The 20,703-nt window shown below is 44.0% G+C and overlaps 1 protein-coding gene across 1 annotated transcript in view; it reads left to right on the plus strand.

Moving 5' to 3' along the window:
• Positions 1–20,703, plus strand: part of TTC6 (tetratricopeptide repeat domain 6) — a 136,090-nt gene that overhangs the window by 72,050 nt on the left and 43,337 nt on the right. Inside the window, exons 20-23 of the mRNA XM_090034981.1 lie at positions 3,259–3,341; positions 5,641–5,717; positions 8,486–8,646; positions 14,203–14,337. Coding sequence (XP_089891107.1) covers positions 3,259–3,341; positions 5,641–5,717; positions 8,486–8,646; positions 14,203–14,337 — 456 coding nt within the window. The remainder of the gene's footprint in view (positions 1–3,258; positions 3,342–5,640; positions 5,718–8,485; positions 8,647–14,202; positions 14,338–20,703) is intronic.

Below are 20,703 nucleotides of genomic sequence, written 5' to 3' on the forward strand. Positions count from 1 at the left end.
ACTTTTATTAAAGTTTATAGAACAGTCTTTTCACCATGTCATTTACATGTCCAGGGTACTTCTGTTTTTATCCATTAAACAACTGGTAGTTTGTTTTTGAAAGACATGGATTAGTTTTTTCCACCAATAAGTAAGGTGTCACCACTTTAACTTTTGAATTTAATGTTCTCGTTTTTGTTGGAACCATTGTTTGAGCCGAAGTCGTCTTGTTTAGTTCTCTACTTATAAATGAAAACAACATTTTTAGTGGCCATAGAATAAGTGAGGTAAGTGGAGATAAGTAATCTTGATTTCCTTATTTCCTGTGGATAGGATAATGAGATCTCATCCTAAACTTTTTGCCCATAAATGCTCCACTGCCCAGTGCTCTTTTTCCTGCTAGGCCATGCATGTTTTTAAGGCTCTGGTACACATTCATTTAATGGTACAATGCAATTTTATCCCTAATCCCAACAATTGTGCCTCTTCCCATGTCATGTGTATGGCAGAAAGCATGAATTTGGATTAAGGAATCAGATCCTGGCCACATCATTGCTACTATCCAATATAAGGGGAATTTGAGACCATAATCCCAGGCTCCTCCTGGATTAGCAAATTGGACCAAAGCCAACAATCAGCTGATTGTCAAAACTCCACACCCAGGAGTAGGGGTGCATTGATAGAGATTTTTTAGGTTGATACCAATAGCCAGTTTTTAAGGAGGCGTATCAGCAATACCAATCCAATTTCCGATACACAGCCCAGCAGTTTGAAGAGCAGTGTCCAGCTGGTAAATCTGTTGTGGTGGAAGGGTAGGAGGGAGGGAAGGGGCATGGGAGGGTCAGATTGAGGCCCCCGTGGTGAGGGAGGGAATGGGGCTTGGGCAGGGGCTGGGACAGACATTGCTTAGTCAGAGCAGGGCCCAGGACTGAGTCATGGCTTGTCTAGGAGCCGTGGGGGGAGGCAGCTCCTGCCACTGCGCATACCCTGGGAGGGCATGGGGGGCATGTGCCCCCTGGATCTGCGCATGGGGTAGGGCAGGCTGCCACTGTGGGCTGGGGCTGCACGGGGCTCTTCTCAGCAGGGGCTGGGCTGAGCTGTGTTCAGGGCGGACAGTGGTGGCGCTGGGAAGGGGGTTGCGAGGGGGCTGCAGCCACCCCAAAATTAACCGTAGCCCCCTCAGCCATCCCTCCAAGTACTGCCATCTGCCCCAAGCTCAGCCCGGCCCAGCCCCAGTCCCAGCCTACCCTGCCCCATGCAGATCCAGGGGCACACCCCCGCCATGCCCTCCCAGGGTGTGCGCAGCGGCAGAGCCCCCCCACCCCCACAGCCCCCAAACAAACTATGGTTCTGTCCCCACACTCCACCCCACACGAGCTGGACAGCCCCTGCCCTAGCCCCACGCCCTCCTTCACTGCAGGGGCCTCAATCTGCCCCCTTCCCCATACCACTTACCTCCTTCCCCTTTCACCACAACAGACTTATGAGCTGGATGCAGCTCTCCATGGTCCTGGGCTGTGCTCTTTGCTGCCTATGTGCTGTGCTGTGGCTGCAAGGGGCATTTATTGGCCAATTTATCGCCCATATCAGGCAAAAAAAAAGCTGATTCCTCATGCAGTCAATTTTCTTTATATAAGTGCCGATCCAATATCAGACCAATGTATGGATGCACCTCTATCCAGGAGCTCTGGCTGGGCAGCTGCTGGGCATCGGGGAGCCAAAGAATTTCCCCCACTGGGGACTTTAAACTCTGCAAGAAGCCTTTGATCCTCTGTGCTTGGCATGTGGGGTTTAAAATTCTTAGCGGGAAAGCCCTTCAGTTTCCTCCTTCTCTCGCTCCCCGTCCCAGCCTTGGTCTGGGGCCAATGATCAGCTGATTGAAAGCTGGTTCCAGACCCCTGGGTAGTCCTGGTCCCAGGACCAACAGTCAGCTATGTGTCAGTGCTTGCAACATGTACAATTTGGTTAAGTACAGATGGTCAATAATTCCAAGGCTGAATTGATTCAGTCTTTGCAGGTTAGTCTCAGCTGCAGAGCTTAAATTGAGAAAAATGGCCAGACATTTACCTTTGATTCAGGAAATACAGCCACATGCCTGCAGTGGCTCAGGCCAGAAGCTGGGGGGGTGCTAGAGCATGGCTCTCTGCTTCTAGGTGCCTCTGGGATTTGTAGTCCACAGTTGCAGTCAGCAGTAAGTTTGAATGAGGGAAGGGGTGTTTAACCCTCCTTCCCTGGCCCCAGACTGCAGCCGGGGTTTGTTTGGGGAGAGCAGTTCTCCTCTCCCCCTTCCCCCATGACTGGGCTGCATCCCCAGCTGGGCCTGCCGCCCCCCCTTTGTCAGCCAGCTGTCACTGCTCTTGTTAGGGATCAGAGGGGCAGGGCCAGCCCTGCTCTGCTGGAGCAGACAGCACAGCCCAAGGCAGGGCTGCAAAGCATGCTGGGGGACTGTGATTTAAGTTGAACCAGGAAGTTGTCTGGAACAACAATTTCATAAACCGGTTTGACCCAAATAACTTAAATCTGATACTACACTCAATTAGGTTTTTCTTAAACCAGTTTCAGCCATTTTGAAATTGGTTTATGTGCAGTGAGCTTCTATTCTGTTACAGGTTTAAACCAGTTTCTGATCCCTTAAACCAGTTTGTGTGTAATTTCTGTCCCTAGCCTTTAAGGCACCATACAAACTAGCCATAAAAATGTTCTACATAATATGTGGAATGTTTTATGAAGTGTCTGCCATTTTACGTATAGCACCCAATCTGTTAAAGCAAGGTGTTGAGGCAGCCAGACTGCAAGTGGAAAAGGCTGTAATAAGAATTGGTAGAACATGTTGCTGCCTGGCAAGATAGAGGGATAAATTTGCTCTTTGTTTCCCCTCATAGTAGATCTAAAGGGAACCTAGTTTTAGTGTAGAGATCAAAGCTGATTAGTGACTGCATCAGTTCTACCAATTCTTATTAGAGCCTTTTCCACTAGCAGTCAGGCTTCCTCAACAGCTTGCTTCAACAGATTCTCATCAGGCAAAGTAACTGCTTGGTGGTTGGGACAGCTCTTTATGGCTTCAGGAAGGGGAGATCACAGGTGCACAGATCACATGAACATTTCCTATAGAATACTGCTGGTAAAAATGTCCTGTTCTCTTCTGTAGAGAGCGCATGAGCGCTGTGAATTTGATCCATGTGCCCATCTCTTCCTGAAGAACTGCAGTTACTGCAGTGGTAAATAAATTAATTTCAGATGTAAGGATGAGTAACAAGCTTTTTTTTTGGTAAATAACAGGTTCATGATGTACAGTTAGCATTAAAGGATATAAATCGAGCCATTCATCTTTACCCAAATGACTCCCATTTATGGATAACAAGGTAGGAAAAAGTTCTCTGGACTTAAAAATATCCCATTTCACAACTATTGTCATTTACAATCGGCTTTATTAGTAGGTATATTAATATTGCAGATATTGTGAATGTGCTTCATTGAAGAAAAATACACAAAGTGTGATATTTGAATAATACTTTTAGTGATTATTAAAATGCTGTAATCACTAAGATGGAGAGAAGGATCTGACATGGCATGCAGCATACTGCAAAACAAAGGGTCTGAAGGGGCTTGGGAAAGAGGGGTGGATGAGAACACTGACAATAGGGCAAACCTAAATTCTTCTAAAATTCATAATTTAAATATGTGCTTTGAATGGACCAGACAGATATTGACCTTTCTGGAGTATCCCCATAATGGAACAAGTATGAAGGGCTGATTCTATACCTGCCTAGGCCTGAAACTGACTTCATGGAAGCTAAATGGCTAAATACTTCAGATTTGATCTTTGCCTGGCCTCTTTAGTGGGTCCATTATTCTAAAAGTCCCTTTTTTTTCTCCCTAAATCTGTTTCTCCTCTGAAGAAAAAAAAACTTCATTAAGCATCTTACCTCTGCTCATTCTTCCTATTTTATAACCTTTCCAGTACCCTGCAAGTTTTTGCTCCTTCTCAGCAATCCACCATCACTTCCTCATCTTCCTTCTTCCCTATCTTTTTGTAGTCTCAAAAACCAGATGTGATCTTTTTACTTTGTTCTTGAAAGTAGTACTTATTAGCTTGCTGCACAGTTAAGGAGGTGGGAAGGTTATCCAAGCTGTTTAAGACTTGCCAGTAGCTGGCGTACTGTTTCATAGTCTTCAGTTCTGGCTCTCATGTGCATGTGCATTTTGAGAAACTGTACATTGGCTGGACTGGACTTCCAGGATTATATGAAAAATGGTATGCCACTTTGTGAATCCATATGGTTCTTCACATCTGCAAAAAGATATATATTTTAGTAATCACCTAAATTCTGTCAATTCCACTCTTTCCAAACTAGATAAAATGTTGCAACCTTTATCAAGTCAAAGAGATATTTTTTGTGCCCTTCTTCATTTTACTGGACCCAGATAAACTGTAGGAAATGTTAATCAAGTGAGGGCATGTCTTTTTCATTTAATCTAATTGCAGAGATGACTGATTCCATGTACTATGCATCAGTAAAAACTAGGGTGACCATAATAATTTGACAGAAATCTGGGATGTGGGGTGCACACAACCCTTCCCCCAAACACTGTGGCTCCCAAAATTGGGGCTGGGTAGGACAGTGCAGCGTGCACACGCATGCACAAATGACTCTGCAGCTCCTTCCCTCCCATCCCCCTACACTGACTGTACTATGCAAGTTACTCTGCTCACAGCCCAGGAGAATCCAGATCAGGGAGCAGCCCGTTAGCTGGGCTCTCTGGAGAAAACTGAAGCAAAAGTCCTGGATTGGTGTGAATCTGCCCCCACATGCCTGGCTTTTGAATCAGGAGCCAGGTATGTGTGGGAGGGTTTGCACCAGGACTTTTGCTTCAGTTTTTTCCGAAACCCAGATGCCGAGACAGCTTCTGAAATCTCGGACGGTCCCAGCCAATCCTGGACATATAGTCACCCTAGTTAAAACCCTCATTAAGGATTTAACATGGATGTACTTTACATAGTGAATGGATTAAAAATTCCACTATGTTAAGTCAATATATCCTTGTGTGCACTGAAAGGGACAAAAAGTTTTTAATGCTTTTTACTTTTGCCAGTGCTATGAAGCCAACACAGCTAATAGGCACTGGGTGAGACATTATTACTTCTAGTGCACTGGAATAAGAATTTACCAAATTCCAGTCATTTACCCTTGTAATACCATAGTGATGATAGACAAGTTGCACAAGTTTCTCTGTAGGATAGATTAGGCTGAAGAACTTTCACTTTTGGTGGTGATGAATGGGAAGGCAGAGAAACTAGTTTCACCTTCCAAATCAGGTAGAATTTGCTTAGTACCATTTGGTAGCAAAATAACAGAGTGCAGGGAACGTGTTGTTAGCTGCAGAGCCCAGATTAAATGTGTGTGTGTTTTCCATGTCACATAGTTCAATTAGGTATACATATTTAAAGTTCCTTGGTGATAGTGAAAAAATTAAAACCAAACAGGTATGTACAATAGGAACAAATAGAGAAAACTCCTTTGAAGACATGATTCTCGTGACAAGTTTCAGACTTTTGTTCTTGCAAGATTTATATTTTTAAAGTCCTCATTAAAAAGAAGTTTCTGCTTGAAAAAGTTTACAATGAGCAAATGGCATCCAACAAAATATATTCTGTTCCAGGGGACAGTATTTACTTGAGTTAAAGCGATATGACCTTGCAAGTTTCAGCATTCGCCAGGTGGCTGAGATGGGTGAAGGTAAAGTATGTCTTTGTGCCTACATCTTTTATAAACCAGAGTATCTGAACCTTTACAGAAGGAATATGTTTATGCACTCACTATACACCATAGAACTTTTATAAATTATTTAAAGGAACATCGCCGTTGTTTGCACTATTTACAAGTCTTTCACTTACTCTTGCTTATGCTTTTTATGTTTGTACTTTTAATGTTAAATATTGGTAACAGAGTCCTGAGCAGAATTTGTCGTAATGTTTTGTAATTATGTAGAACTGTTATTTGTAAAGCCATTGCTAAGTTACAAAGATCAAGTTTTAATATTAACTTTATTGCATTTCATTTTCACCTGCGCCTTTGGTGAACTTTCAAATAAAGCCATTTTAATGTATTGTTTGGAAGTCGGGGTATGGGAGCAGTGGGGACAAGAGATTTGGTTGGCAAATGTCTAGAGTTTGATTCTAACTTTGCTGCTTACTCAGTTTGTACTTAAGACTTTCACAGGAAAGAATTAAAATGTTTTCCCTCTCTGGGCTCCGGCAGATATTACAGGTGCCTACAGACAAGCTTGTTCAAATTTTAATTAGAATGCTCCAGTGTCATCTCACTGTCATGTGTATTAAGCCCCTGCACATTTCAAAATGGCCGGGGGGGGCGCTTTATCTAAACCTTATCAAATGAGCTTAAGAAAAAGTGTTTCACAGCTGTTTTGAAATATGTTGGGACTTAACACACATGACAGTGAGCCATTTTAATTAGAGCAGCTGTCTAGGAACCACTCTAATTAAAACACCCTCATCCCCATCCCTAAGCATGTGTATCAGCAGCCTACATTTGTCAGACCTTACGTGCAAGTTTAGTGGGACAGAAATCAAATGTGTTCATAATATTTTCCCTGCTAAATAAATGGCCAATTAGGCACAAAAATGGGGGATCTGAGGTAAAAGATGGCTGTTTTAAACAGCAACATTTTTTCACAAGAAGCTTTTTTGCCACATATTTATTGTGTGTACAGGTCTGAGACCTCCTGTATTCCACAGTACTTCACTCTCATTTCCCCATCCAAGGGGAGGGAGGGACAAGAAGCAACTGGTTTCCTGAAAGCTGGGATGGCAAAGGGAATGAGGTTAGTGTGGTGGCAGTGTCCATCAGATAGGCTTTTGCTGCCACAGGGGGGTTGCAGGTGGCCTTGGACTGACTTTTTCATTAAAGCATAGCCAGGCAGTAAGGGGGCTGGGCCTGCCTGTGAGCCAGGAGCTTTAAAGGGCTGTTGTAAAGTTCCTAGTTCATAGGTAGCCCCAAACTGGAGAGAACCCACTGCTGCAGTCATCTCTGAGCCTGAGCTGTCTGTGACCTGGGAGCTTTAAAAGGCTGCTAATGCTATTGAAGTACCAGCAACTTTAAACTGAATAGTATTCATGTTTTAAGTGTTTTCAGCAGCTCCTGCAAAGGCTGATTCAGTAGTGGAGATTGTCTAGTTCTCCCTTGCCCCCACCAGCAGCTTGCAGGAGCCCCATATCCTGATCAAGCAAACCTACATGCTGACAAGCTTCCTGCAGGTGGGAGAAGCTAAGAACCAGTTTCCTGTCACCCCTTGACTGGAGAGGTTTCCTTTGTTGTGCTCCAGCCAGAGGGCTGTGGACGTGTGGCCATGCATGTTGTGCTATATATCTGTAGCATGCTACCAAGTAATATCTGCCAGAACTCTCCCCTTCTCTCCCCTGTTCACTTCTGTGATTTCATTGTGTTTTGGTGTGGCCATTAAAGCAGACAGCCTTTTGATACCCATGGATTTTTGCTTATTCCTTTAGGGTTCCTCTACAAGTGCGCATAAAGGCATGATGGGATTTAATGCATGATCCACACAATCATGCCTCCTGCCATGCCACATGTGAATGGCAGGAGGTGCCATTGTGGGATCATGCATTAGATCCTGTTGCACCGTATTGCTGATGCAGGGGGAGCCTGATCCTAGGCTCCCCTTGCACTAGCAAGAAGCTAGCTCCCATAGGTGGAAGCCCACTCAGCTGAGGGGCTTCCAGCTGTGGGGGCACCCCATGCTCCCCTGTGGCTTGGAGATGCAGCAGCTGTGGCTGGGAGATCACAGCACTTGCAGGGGGCTTCACACACCCCTGAGGCTAGGAGATCACAGCAGTGCCTCACAGCTGCTGGGACCCAGAGTCTACAGCTGGTCCGTGTTGGGTCCTGCCAGCCATGGGGCATGACTGCAGTCTCCCAGTCATGGGGGTGTGTGGAGCACCATGCAGCTGGGAGATTACAGCTTCTGTGGTCTCTTAGACATGGTGGCACACCATGCATCCCCAGGGCTGGGAGATCATTGTCACCCCACGGATGCTGGGACCCAGTGCCCGTAGTTATGGGACTCGGTCCCAGCAGCCATAGGGCCATGTGGGACCCAGAGTCCACAGCTGCCAGGAGCTGTGGGACTTCCAGCCCTGGCTGAGCACGGTGCACCCCTGCAGCTGTGAGCCCAGTTGGCTGGTGGGGGTCTCAGCCTCAAGGGATACCGTGCTACGCATGCAAATTAAAGTTCCATAGCAACCACCTATACAGTTAGTACATGTTTTTAAGGTTTAACTTCACAGTTGGTTGGACTTCTTATGGCACAATAGGAACTTTGCATGTGTAGCTGGTCTCAGTTAACTACACAATTAACCAGTTACTTGCACAATATCTATAATGTGTATAGAGGGCCTTATATTTAGAAATACGCAGTTTGGAATAATAAGGTATTAGAATTATTATGATATATTTTTTCTTATTTTCAGTATCCTTTAACATCACTCCTATTCAGCAAGCACTTGTTGATTCATTCTGTCAAAATCACAGTAAAGCCATAAAGTGCTTACTTGAAGTTACTGCGAATAAACCAGAGCCTTCAGTGTTTGTTTTGCTTGGAAAAGTACAAATGAAAGCCAAGAAAACCAAGGTTAGAAAAAAAAATCACTATAAACAGTTTACAGGGAAATGTTAAGCAAATGCAAAGTTTTCTTTCTATATTTTTGTTTCTATTTTTTTAATACAGTGAGAAGCTCTAAAGTATTAGAGAAATATTCCTATCATTTCAATAGCTGAATTATAAAAGGGACTAATAACATTCTTCAGCTAATGAAAACTCATAAAACTAATGGTTCAGCAAGTATTAAGTAGTGTTAAGTTTAAAACCACATAAGATTAAGTAAAAGAAATAATGTAGGGTGTGTTTTAATTTCATATTTGTTGCCATTTTCAAACCTGACAAAAACATTGTGGATATTGCTATATGTGAATAGCTACGTAATTTTGGATGTCTTGCAGGATTATTTTCACAAGAAGAAGAAATTGATGGTAAAATCTAAATGTTTCTTTGTTTATTCACAAAAGAATGTGTATCAAGTCCTGTTTGTGTCTGTTGTGCTTAAGGAAATAGCAGGCAGTTTCAGTGTTCAGAAAGCTTGAAGAGTATTTCCACAAAGCACTATCTGTCTGTCCCAAGTTTATAAAAAATACTTTCTAGATTATTTCAGACACTTACCCTGCAAAATGTATGGCTGCCTATACACATGTTCATTCACATTTTAATTAGAATGTGTCAGAACAGATTCGATTAATTGAGTCAGCTTTGTGTTCTAATTAAAACGCTTCATTGTCACCTCCACTGTCACCTCTATTAAGCCTCTGTGCTTTTTAAAATGGCTGCTAGGGTACTTTAGCTAAACCTCATTGAGGTTTAGCTAAAGTGTTCTGCAGCCATTTTTAAATGTGTAGGGGCTTCATAGATATCATGATGAGGCGTTTTAATTAGAGCGGCTCTCTGGGAACTGCTTTAATTAAATGCCCACCCTGAGCACTTGTATAGGCAGCCTGTACACCTAGACCTTATGTTTTCCATCAGGCAAAAACCCTCAGATCACATACCTTGTCTCTGCTTGAGGCTTCACCATGCAGCCTAAAGTTTTGTGTTGTAATCTTTCGTTTCCCCTGTCTCACTACATAAGTGGATGCTTAATTGTTTCCTCTTCTGCTCCTGAAAGAAGAGTGCTGAGCACATTCATTATCTCTAACAAGGTCTCTGATTGTATTTTGGGTAATGTGATAGCAGATATTTCAACATAATATGTATTAAAAAATTAAGATAGACCCTAAATATAAGTGTCAATTATGAGTTCTCAGGACACCCCTTCAGACACCATGCCTCCTGCTTTAATTGTTCTTCTGTAGAATTATGATATAAAATTCTCTTACTTTTAGGCTGGACCCTTGGGCATTATACCTTGTGCATCAATCAGGCTTACCAGCGAATCTAACTGAGTATGAATACCTGCAGTTCTTCCCTTAAGGAGTCTATGATCAGTTGTGTACAGTCACCGGGAAACCTTCTTGAAGTAGAGTACTTATTTTAACAGGAGGGACAAAGATTTTAGAGGAAAAGCATTTTAAAACAACAGATAGTGTATGCGTATCTGTCACTTAAAAGCTTATCCAACACTAATGGTAAACCAAGGAGGTCTAACTCTTCAGGTATTCCAGACGTGTCTTTATCTTAGCTTGCTTCTTCAGAGAAGGTGGCCGTCTCTCTTTTTTTAGTCTCTATAGCCGTTTTATTCTGAATTCCTAGGTTTTGGATCTTCTGGACAAAGCTAGCTATATAGCCTAGGTTAGTGAGTGAGATTTTTCTGAGTCTTTAGTCCTGCTACTAACCCTTTACAACTCTCAAGTTTTGAGGAGTGGCTTATGCTGAGCCGTTCTTAAACTAAGCCAATATATTCATTCAGGAAACATCTTAATGAGCAGTATACACTATTAGTAAATTATTGCTGAACATTCGTCACGCATGTGTGTGAGCAATTTGATTTATTGAGATTGCTTGAATGAAAATATTTCAGTGTATTTGTAATATTAGGGCTTTTACCTGGGATTTTTAATGGGTAGTGCTATATGTAAACTAAACTATGTATATAACACTCAGGGAGCTAGCGAGCATCATAGCTCAGCCCCTGGCACGGATCTTTGAGAGCTCTTGCGGTCTGGTGAAGTGCCTGATGATTGGAAGAGGGCCAACATTGTGCCTGTCTTCAACAAAGGGAGGAAAGTAGATCCGGCAAACTACAGGCCCATCAGCCTGACCTCTATCTGGGGGAAGGTCTTGGAAAAGATTATCAAAGAGGCCATCCTTAACAGACTAACTGAAAGCAATATCCTCTGGGATACCCAGCATGGGTTTGTTGTGGGTAGGTCTCGCCTGACCAATCTCATTTCGTTTTATGCCCAGGTGACTTATCACCCGACAAGGGGGAAGAGATCAAGGCTGTATATCTTGACTTTAAAAAAGCCTTCAATCTGGTATCCCACAATCACCTCCTGGGTAAAATGGCTAACTGTGGCCTCGACCTCACCACGATCTGGTGGCTGGGGAATTGGCTCCGCGGTAGGTCCCAGAGGGTGGTGGTCGACGGGAGCCAATAGTCTTGGTGTGCTGTGACCAGTGGGGTCCCTCAAGGTGCTGTCCTAGGGTCTATACTATTTAACATTTTCATTAATGATGTAGACATTGGTGTCAGAAGTGGACTGGCCAAGTTCGCCGATGACACCAAACTCTGGGGTAAAACATCCACACCTGAGGACAGGAGGGTGATCCAGGCGGACCTTGACAGGCTCAGGAAATGGGCAGACAAGAACCTGATCATGTTCAACACCGAAAAATGCAAGGTTTTTCACCTTGGGAGGAAAAACCTGCAGTATCCTTATAGGCTCGGCAGTGCTACGCTGGTTAGTACTATGGATGAAAGGGACTTGGGGGTCATGATTCACCACAAGATGAACATGAGCCTTCAGTGTGATGCTGAGACTAGTAAAGCAAGCAAAACGCTGGTTTGCGTCCATAGATGCTTGTCAATCCCAGGACATCATCCTCCCATTGTACTCAGCCTCGGTGAGGCTGCAGCTGGAGTACTGTGTCCAGTTTTGGGCTCCACAATTCAAAAAGGATGTGGAGAAGCCTGAGAGGGTGCAGAGGAGAGCCACGCGCATGATCAGAGGTCAGGAAAACAGACCTTATGATGAGAGGCTGAGAGCGAAGGGACTCTTCAGCCTGGAAAGTCGCAGGCTCGGGGGGACCAGGTAGCCACCTATAAGTTTATCAAGGGTGCTCACCAGGATCTGGGAGAACATCTCTTCACCAGAGTGCCCCAAGGGATGACAAGGTTGAATGGTCACAAATTACTACATGATTGTTTCAGGCTGGACATAAGGAAGAATTTCTTTACTGTCTGAGCCCCCAAAGGTGGTTCAAGCACCCACTTTGAACACCTTCAAGAGACAATTGGATGTTTATCTTGCTGGGATCTTCTGATCCCTGCTGACTTTCTTCCCCTGAGGCAGCGGGGTGGACTCGATGATCTTCCAAGGTCCCTTCCAGCCCTAATGTCTATGAATCTTAGAGGAACTGGCCCTTCTGCTAAGCAAAAATGAATGTGATCTCACAGGGATAACAGAGACATGGTGAGACTTCATCTATTACTGGACCACAGGTATAGATGTGGGAGCCCATTTTAGAGCCTGGCAGCCTTAACCATAAAGTAATATCTCCTGATATCAAGCCTGAACCTGCTCTCAAATCAATTTTATTCCTTGTTATCCCAGGTGGTGCCCAGGGCAACAGAGCCTTACCTATTTTCTGCTGGTCCCCCATGGTGAGTTTATAGCTGGCCACCAAATCCCCTCTCAGTCTTCTCTTCTGGAGGCTGAATAGATTCAGGCCCTTTAGTCTATCTTCGTAGGGCCTGGCCTGCTGCCCCCTGACCATGAGAGTGACCCTCCTCTGATCATGCGCGTGGCTCTCCTCTGCACCCTCTCAAGCTTCTCCACATCCTTTTTGAATTGTGGAGCCCAAATCTGGACGCAGTATTCCAGCTGCGGCCTCACCAAGGCTGAGTACAATGGGAGAATGACGTCCTGGGATTGAGAAACATCTATGGATGCAAGCCAGTGTTTTGCTCGCTTTAGTAGTCTCATCATCACACTGAAGGCTCATGTTCATCTTGTGGTCAGTCATCACCCCCAAGTCCCTTTCATCCATAGTGTTAACCAGCATAGCACTGCCAAGCCTATAAGCATGCTGCAGGTTTTTCCTCCCAAGGTGGAGAACCTTGCGTTTTTCGGTGTTGAACACCATCAGGTTCTCATCTGCCCATTTCCTGAGCCTGTCCAGGTCTGCTTGGATCACCCTCCTGTCCTCAGGTGTGGATGCTTTACCCCAGAATTTGGTGTCATCGGCGAACTTGGCCAGTCCACTTCTGACACCAATGTCTACATCATTAATGAAAATGTTAAATAGTATAGGCCCTAGGACAGAACCCTGAGGGACCCCACTTGTTTTTTCCCTGTGCTTTTGGCATTTGTGTACAGGTAGGTAAGCTTGCCATCGGAAGCCCTGGGCTTCCCTGCGTGCTTAGAAGAGTTCCTTCCTTGGTCTGGGGTTGGAGTAAGTTCCCTTGTGTTACCTGACCTGCTGATTCTGTGATTGTCACTTCCAGGGCTTGCACTAGTGATTGTCCGCCCATCCCCCAGCAATATTAGTTTAAAGCCCTGTCAAGCAGGTCAGCCATTCTGGCCAAGAAAAACTTTTTTTCCCATTGGAGTGAGGTGGAGGTGTTTTTCCCAACAAACCACTGCTGTGCTCTCTGAGGTGTGGATTGTGATCGAAGAAGTGGAAGCCTTCACAATGGCACCATTGCCGTAGTCTTGTATTCACTTCTGTACATCTCTTCCCTCCTGTGCCCGTGACCCGTAACTGGGAGTATCAAGGAGAAAACTACCTGTGCCCCCAACCCTCTGAGCCCAGCCCACAAAGCCCTGTAGTCACTCATGACCTGGCCGCAATTGCTCTGAGCAGTGTCATTCATGCCCACATAGATGAGGAGCATGGGATAGTAGTCAGAGGGCCATATAAGTTTAGGGATGCTAAATGGCTTTAAGGCCAAAAGAGAAAGGTTGATTTGGGCTGCTTTTTTGTGACTTGGGCACCTAACTTCTGCTTAAGTCCTGTTAAGACACCTATGAGATTGATTAGAATCTGGTCCTTAGTCAGATTATGACATCAAAGGAAGCAGGATACTGAAAGCAGAGGAGTACTAAAGAATATTAATCAAACTTGAAAGTTATACCTCTGGTTAAACCTATTATGTCTGGCAACTAATGAAATGTTTTGAAGAAAGGTTATGTTAATTATCCTCACACATTCAATTAAAATTTGAGGGCACTAAGTGCCTCTAGCAAAACCAAGGAAGTACTAGACTTGACATTTCTTACATTTATAAGGTTAAGAACAGCCCTTTAAAAGCAAAACAGAAATAACTTAGGGCTTTTTTTTATATCAGAGGAAAAGGAGAAAAAGGACATGGGCTGAATTTTAAAATTTTTTGTACATCCCTTTTAACATTTGTAGTTATAGAGTTTAGTTACAATTCTTTTACATGTATTAGGATAATATCCTTTATTATTACAGGAAGCATTGGAAAGTTTTAAAGCAGCTTTGAAACTCCTGGCTTCTTCAGCAAAACCCCTGCCTAATACATTTGAGACTGCAGAAATTTATTATTTCATGGGTTTATGCTATATGGAGCAAGTAAATTTCTTACAGGTATGTATTAGGCCTGCTCTACATGTTACAGGTATTGCACAATTAGCTGGATACCAGCTACACATGCAAAGTAGCTATTACACAGTAAAAAACTCCAGCCAGCTATAAAGTTTGATAAGACCCCCAGGGTCTGGGAGCTTCTGCATCGGGGCAGCTGTGCTTCCCAGGATCTGAGGGTTTCAGGCCCCCCGGGGCTTTAGGGATCAGGGCAGCTGTGATACCCAGAGTCCAGGGGTTTCTTGCACCCCCAAGCCCTCAGGATTGCAGCAGTTGTGATCCCCGCAGGATCAGGTCCAACAGCCGCCCCCATATTGCTCATCCAGTCTGAGGGGCCAAAAGCTTGGGCACCACTGTTTTGGACCATGTCAGCTTTGTGGCTTTAGCATATGTAAACAAGATCCATGATAACTGTGATAAAACAAGTGAAATATTTTAACTGTCTCCTGCTTTTCACATCTTTTTTAAACTCTGTCATGTCTCATGCTTTTGCAGATTTTTGTCCATCGTTTTTTCCATATCAGTGTTACAATTTTTCATTAATTGTGCATACTTTTTTCTGTGTTTCTGATGGAATAGAAATCAATATGCTGTCTTATTTGTGCATTTTCTTCCTCCTAGATATTATAAGTGATGTAGATAACTCTGTGCATAACACTGAAGTTAACTGTTTGCTGTAATCTTGCAGGGGTTAAGAAAGCCTTTATTTTTATTTCAGTTCTTGGTGTTCATTGTACACGTTATATGACTATTTTTTAAAGTAGGTATTCGTATTTAATTTAGTACAGTTTTCTGTACTGTAATGTTAAAGGGTTTTTGTTGGTTTTTACTGTAGTTACAGGTTTCTCCATGATTCTTTAGCCTGATTCAAAGCCTATCAAAATCAATGCAAGTCATCCTGCATTGGGTTTTGGATATAGGCTGCCTATACATGTGCTACTTTGCGTTCTAATTAGTATGCATTGGAGCAGACTCAATTTATCAGCATTGCTGCAGCGTCATGTGTATTAAGCCCCCCCACATTTTTAAATGGCTGCAGGGCACTTTAACTAAACCGTGTTGAACAAGGTTTAGATAAAGTATCTCACAGCCATTTTTAAATTTGCAGGGGCTTAATACACATGATGTTGAGGTGTTTTAATTAAAGCAACTGCCTGGGAACCACTCTAATTAAAATGCCCCTGCCCCCTCCACCTCTGAGCATGTGTATAGGCAGCCTATATGAGCAGGTTAAAGTTTAACTATATTAACAATATTAATTTCAAAAGGCTTATTCTTCCTGTCATTTTTAGAGCAGGATCAAATTGGTCTGTTCCTAGTGTCTGATGAAATAGGTTGTCACCTACAAAAATTCATACTTCTCTGAACGAGTTTGTCTCTGTGGTGTCATGCTGCCCTGCTATGTGCCTGACTTCAGACTAACGTGGCTGAACACCTCTGAAAATCGCACAAAATTTGTGAAGTGCGGAAAGAAGTAATATTACTGTCAGACTGAATTACATACGGGAAGTTAAAGCACTAAAAAGTGAAGGGCCTGATTCAGAAAATCACTTAATACTTTTCATTCTGATTCATCAAAGCACTTTGGCATATGCCAAAATCTCATTGACATTATGGCAGCGAGTGCTTACGTTTTTTGTTGTGTAGAGATGAGCCTAAGCACGGATTACAATAAAGTTCTTGCTCAAGTACTTTGCAAAATCAGGACCTAAATTTACTTGCCAAGGTTACACTAAATCTGTAGTAGGCTTGGGAAATCCATCCTAGGTGTCAGAATCTGAGTTAATTTAGGCTTACTTAAGACATTCTAATTTGGTTCATAGATTTACTAGTCTGATTTAGTTTGTGATAGCCTTAGGTTGGAACCCTAATTTTGATTAGTGTCACTTGGGCTTTACTTCAACAAAACATATATATCATAAATTTCCTTAGTAACAGGAGGCAAGTGAATCACTCTACCTACACTGTATTCAAATTGCCACTATTTTATAGGGGCTTCCATCTTTCCAGTTGCTCAGCTTTGGATGGGTAAGGGAGTAACACTTGAGCTGTTCTATTTTTTGTTTCATTGAACCTTTGAATTGGAGCTGCTAACCAAGGACATTGCCACATTTAAGGTCATCACTTCTGTAAACTCCCTCCATATTCTGAGTAAACATTAGGGCCACGTCCACACGGGTGTTTCTCTGGGAACAAGAAGCAGCAGCACACCTTGTGACATTGCTACTTGTCCCCAGGGAATGCCTGTGCCACATGCACTCCGGCATGTGGCAGGTTACCCCAGGTAAACTTACCTGGGGCCCTAGGGGCTGGGGAAGTTGCAGCCATGGTGCGCCTGCAGCTAGGAGCCTGCCAGCAGTCAGAGTGTGGCTCCAGCTGGCTGGGCTCTGATTTTGGCAGCATGTGCTGCTGCCATGTGCACCACCTTTTCTTTTCCATGCAGTTTTTTTTTTAACCCCAGGATCTTCCAGGGATATGATCATTAGTTAAATACCTGAAATGTTTATATACCAATGTGAGAAGTATAGGAAACAAATGGGAAGAATTTGGGGTCCTAGTACAAGCACAGAATTATGATGCAACTGGGATTATGTAGATGAAGTGGAATAGTTTACATGACTGGGGTACAGTCATGGATAGGCATAACTTGTTGGAAAAGATTGGCAAGGGGAAAACTTTGTCATGGTACTAGAGAAGAGTATGTGACATGGGTGCATAGGGAAAAAATTAGTATAGTCAAGGCATAATTTGATATAAAGATAGCAAGGGACATAAAAGGCAATAAAAATGGATTCTACAAGTATGTGAAAAGTAAGAGGAAGACCATAGATCCCTTATGGAATGTGAAAGAAGTCTAGTTAGGGATGATACAGAAAAATGAAGCTTCTATCAGTTGTTTAATGAAGGCCTCATGCACCTCTTCCTCTTGGTTTGGTGGACTGTAACAGAAACACACCATGGCATCCCCTGCTACTCTTCCCTCTGACCTTTACCCAGAGGCTTTCAAGAGGCCTACCTTCTACTTCATACTGCACCTCAGAACACATCACTTTTCTATATAGCGCAATACCTCCTCTTTTTTTCCCCCGCCTATCTTTTTAATGCCTTTTTTACTTCACAAATAGGAGCAACTATCAGATGATGAGTGCAGCTGGCAGCAAAGATAGGGAAGGAGACAAACAGTGTTGAGTAGTAGAAGAACAGATTAGGGATTACTTAGGATTGAAAGTTTCTAACTTTTCTAAGTCATGCCAGATGGGATGTGCTATAGGGTACTAAAGGAATTGGCTGAGGTAATTGACTATCCTCTTTGAGAACTCATGCAGGCTGGGTGAGGTCTTGGATGACTTGAAAAGATAAATATAGTGCCCATTTTAAGAAAGGGAAGGGGGATCCTGGGAGCTACAGATCAGTCAGCTTGACCTCAATATCTGTAAAGATTGTGGAACAGGATCTATTATGAAGCATCTAGAGGGAAGAAGGTAATCAGGAACAGCCAGCATGGATTCACCAAGAGCAAATTATGCCTGATCAACTTAATTTCTTTTTGTGATAAGGTGAAAAATTTTGTGGAAAGGGGATGGGCAGTGGCTGTGATATACCTCAACTTCAGCAGTGCTTTTGACACTGTCTCCCATGCCATTCTCATTAAAAAGCTAAGGAAATAGAGACTAGACAGCAATATTGTATGGTGGATACATAACTGGCTGGACAGTCAGACTCAACAAGTAGTCCTCAATGCCTCAATGTCCAGTTAAGAGGAGGTATCAAGTGACATTCTCCAGAGGTCTGCCCTAGGTCCAGTATCCTTTAATATCTTTATTAGTGATTTGGATGATGGGATTGAGTGTATGCTTAGAAAACTTGCAGATGACTCCAAGTTGGGTAGAATTGTGGGCATTGTGGAGGTAGGGTTAGGATCCAGAATGACCTGGATAGACTGGAAAAATGGTCCACAACCAATCTGATGAGACTCAGTGAGAACAGATGCAAAGTCCTGCACTTGGGACAGAATATTTGCATGCACAGATACAGATTGGGAAATGATTGGCTGGGCTGCAGTACTTCAGAGAAGGACATGGGGTTACAGTAGACCATAAACTCGCCGTAAACATGCCAACAGCATGCTCTCATTGCAAATAAATTCAACAGCATCCTAGGTTTATATTAACAGGAATGGCTCTTGCAAATTGAGGGAAGTGATTCTTCTGCTGTATTCAACACTGGTAAGGCCTCACCTGGTGTATTATGTCCAGGTTCAAGCCCCACACTTCAAGAAGGATGTAGACAGTTTGGAAAGAGTCCCGTGCAGAACAGCAAAATGATTAGGAGTTTGGGAGGTATGCCTTATGGGGAAAAGCTGAAAATGTTAAGGTTCTTTAGTCTGGGGAAGAGAAGACTGAGGTGGGATTTGATTGCAGTCTTCAAATACCTTAAGGGCGTTTAGAGAGCATGGACATAGACTTTTCTTTGGGGCTGTATAGGACAGGACTGGGAGTGATGGACTCAACCTTCAGCAGAAGAAATTATCTTGGATATTAGGATGAACTTTCTGACTGAGAGTGGTCAAGCATTGGAGCAGGTTTCTAGGGGTATTAAACTCATTTGGCTCTGTGGGCTGGTTGAAAGGTGCTGGGCTTGTCCATGGGCTGGATGAATGGTGCAGGGCCAGCCCCATGGGCTGGATTAGGCCAACAGACTCTCTCCCCACCCCGGCATGCCAGATTCAGTGCATACGGTGCCTGCTTTAGACAGTCCTGGACCTGCACTACATGTGCCTGCTCTTACTACCCTGACAGGTGGCTCCACTCAGGACTCAGGAGCAGTACTCGGGGCCAGATGGTAGGAGTCCATGGGTCGTATCTGACCTGAACGTCATGTCTTTGACAGTCCTGATCTAGAGAAATTGTGGATTCTTCATTCTTGGAAGTTTTCAAGAACAGATTAAACAGACATTTGACTGAGATGGTTTAGTCAGGGGTGATTCTGCCTTGAGCAGAGGGCTGGACTAGATGACCTTGTGAGATCACTTCTAGCTCTACTGTGATTCTATGAAAATAGAAATGAAACATTCTGGTTGAAGATAACAATTTTTTTCAGTTTGTTGTAGAGGCAGAGGGGAAGAAATGTGGCAGTTATTCCTTAGCCATTTCCAAGCGTACATCCAGAGTCCCCTAGCATGCCCTGAGGCACCCAAAGATGTGCACTCAATATTGATGTGGCACCTGCTGAGGCAGTGATTGAAGTGTTCTTTCCTGCTGTCCAGATGCCCCATGTATGACTTCATGAGCCAGGGGAGGAGTGTGTGGGTAGGTTTGCTGATGATGAGGGGATAAGATGAGGATTCCCTTGACCTTGATGCTGAGAGCCCCAGGAGTAGTCATAGATTTCATGGATTTCATAGACACTAGGGCAGGAAGGGACCTCGGGAGATCATCGAGTCCAGCCCCCTGCCCAAAGGGCAGAAAGTCAGCTGGGGTCATAGGATCCCAGCAAGATAAGCATCCAATCTACTCTTGAAGGTATTCAATGTAGGTGCTTGAACCACCTCCACTGGCAGACTGTTCCAGACCTTGGGGGCTCGGACAGTAAAGAAATTCTTCCTTATGTCCAGCCTGAAACGGTCTTGCAGGAGTTTGTGACCATTCGACCTCGTCATCCCTTGGGGCGCTCTGGTGAACAAACATTCCCCCAGATCCTGGTGGTCACCCTTGATAAACTTATAGGTGGCCATCAGATCACCCCTGAGCCTGCGCTTTTCCAGGCTAAAGAGTCCCATGGCTCTCAGCCTGTCATCGTAAGATCTGTTTTCCTGACCTCTGATTATGTGCGTGGCTCTCCTCTGGACTCTCTCAAGCTTCTCCACATCCTTTTTGAATTGTGGAGCCCAAAACTGGACGCAGTACTCCAGCTGCGGCCTCACCAAGGCCGAGTACAAGGGGAGAATGACGTCCCGGGATTTGCTCGAGAAGCATCTATGGATGCAAGCCAGCGTTTTGGTCGCTTTACTAGCCGCAGCATCGCATTGCAGGCTCATGTTCATCTTGTGGTCAATGATGACCCCCAAGTCTCTTTCTTCTGTAGTGCTATCCAACGTAGCACTGCCGAGCCTATAAGGAAACTGCAGGTTTTTCCTCCCAAGGTGGAGAACCTTGCATTTTTCAGTGTTAAACACCATCAGGTTCTCGTCTGCCCATTTGCTGAGCTTGTCCAGGTCAGCCTGGATCACCCACCTATCTTCTGGCATGGATGCTTTGCCCCAAAGTTTGGTGTCATCGGCGAACTTGGCCAGTCCACTCCTGACTCCAATGTCCACATCATTAATGAAGATGTTGAACAGGATGGGTCCCAGGACAGAGCCTTGAGGGA

Source organism: Crocodylus siamensis, chromosome 2, assembly GCF_052110815.1.
Source record: "Crocodylus siamensis isolate JL-2025a chromosome 2, ASM5211081v1, whole genome shotgun sequence".
NCBI classification, from domain to species: domain Eukaryota; kingdom Metazoa; phylum Chordata; order Crocodylia; family Crocodylidae; genus Crocodylus; species Crocodylus siamensis.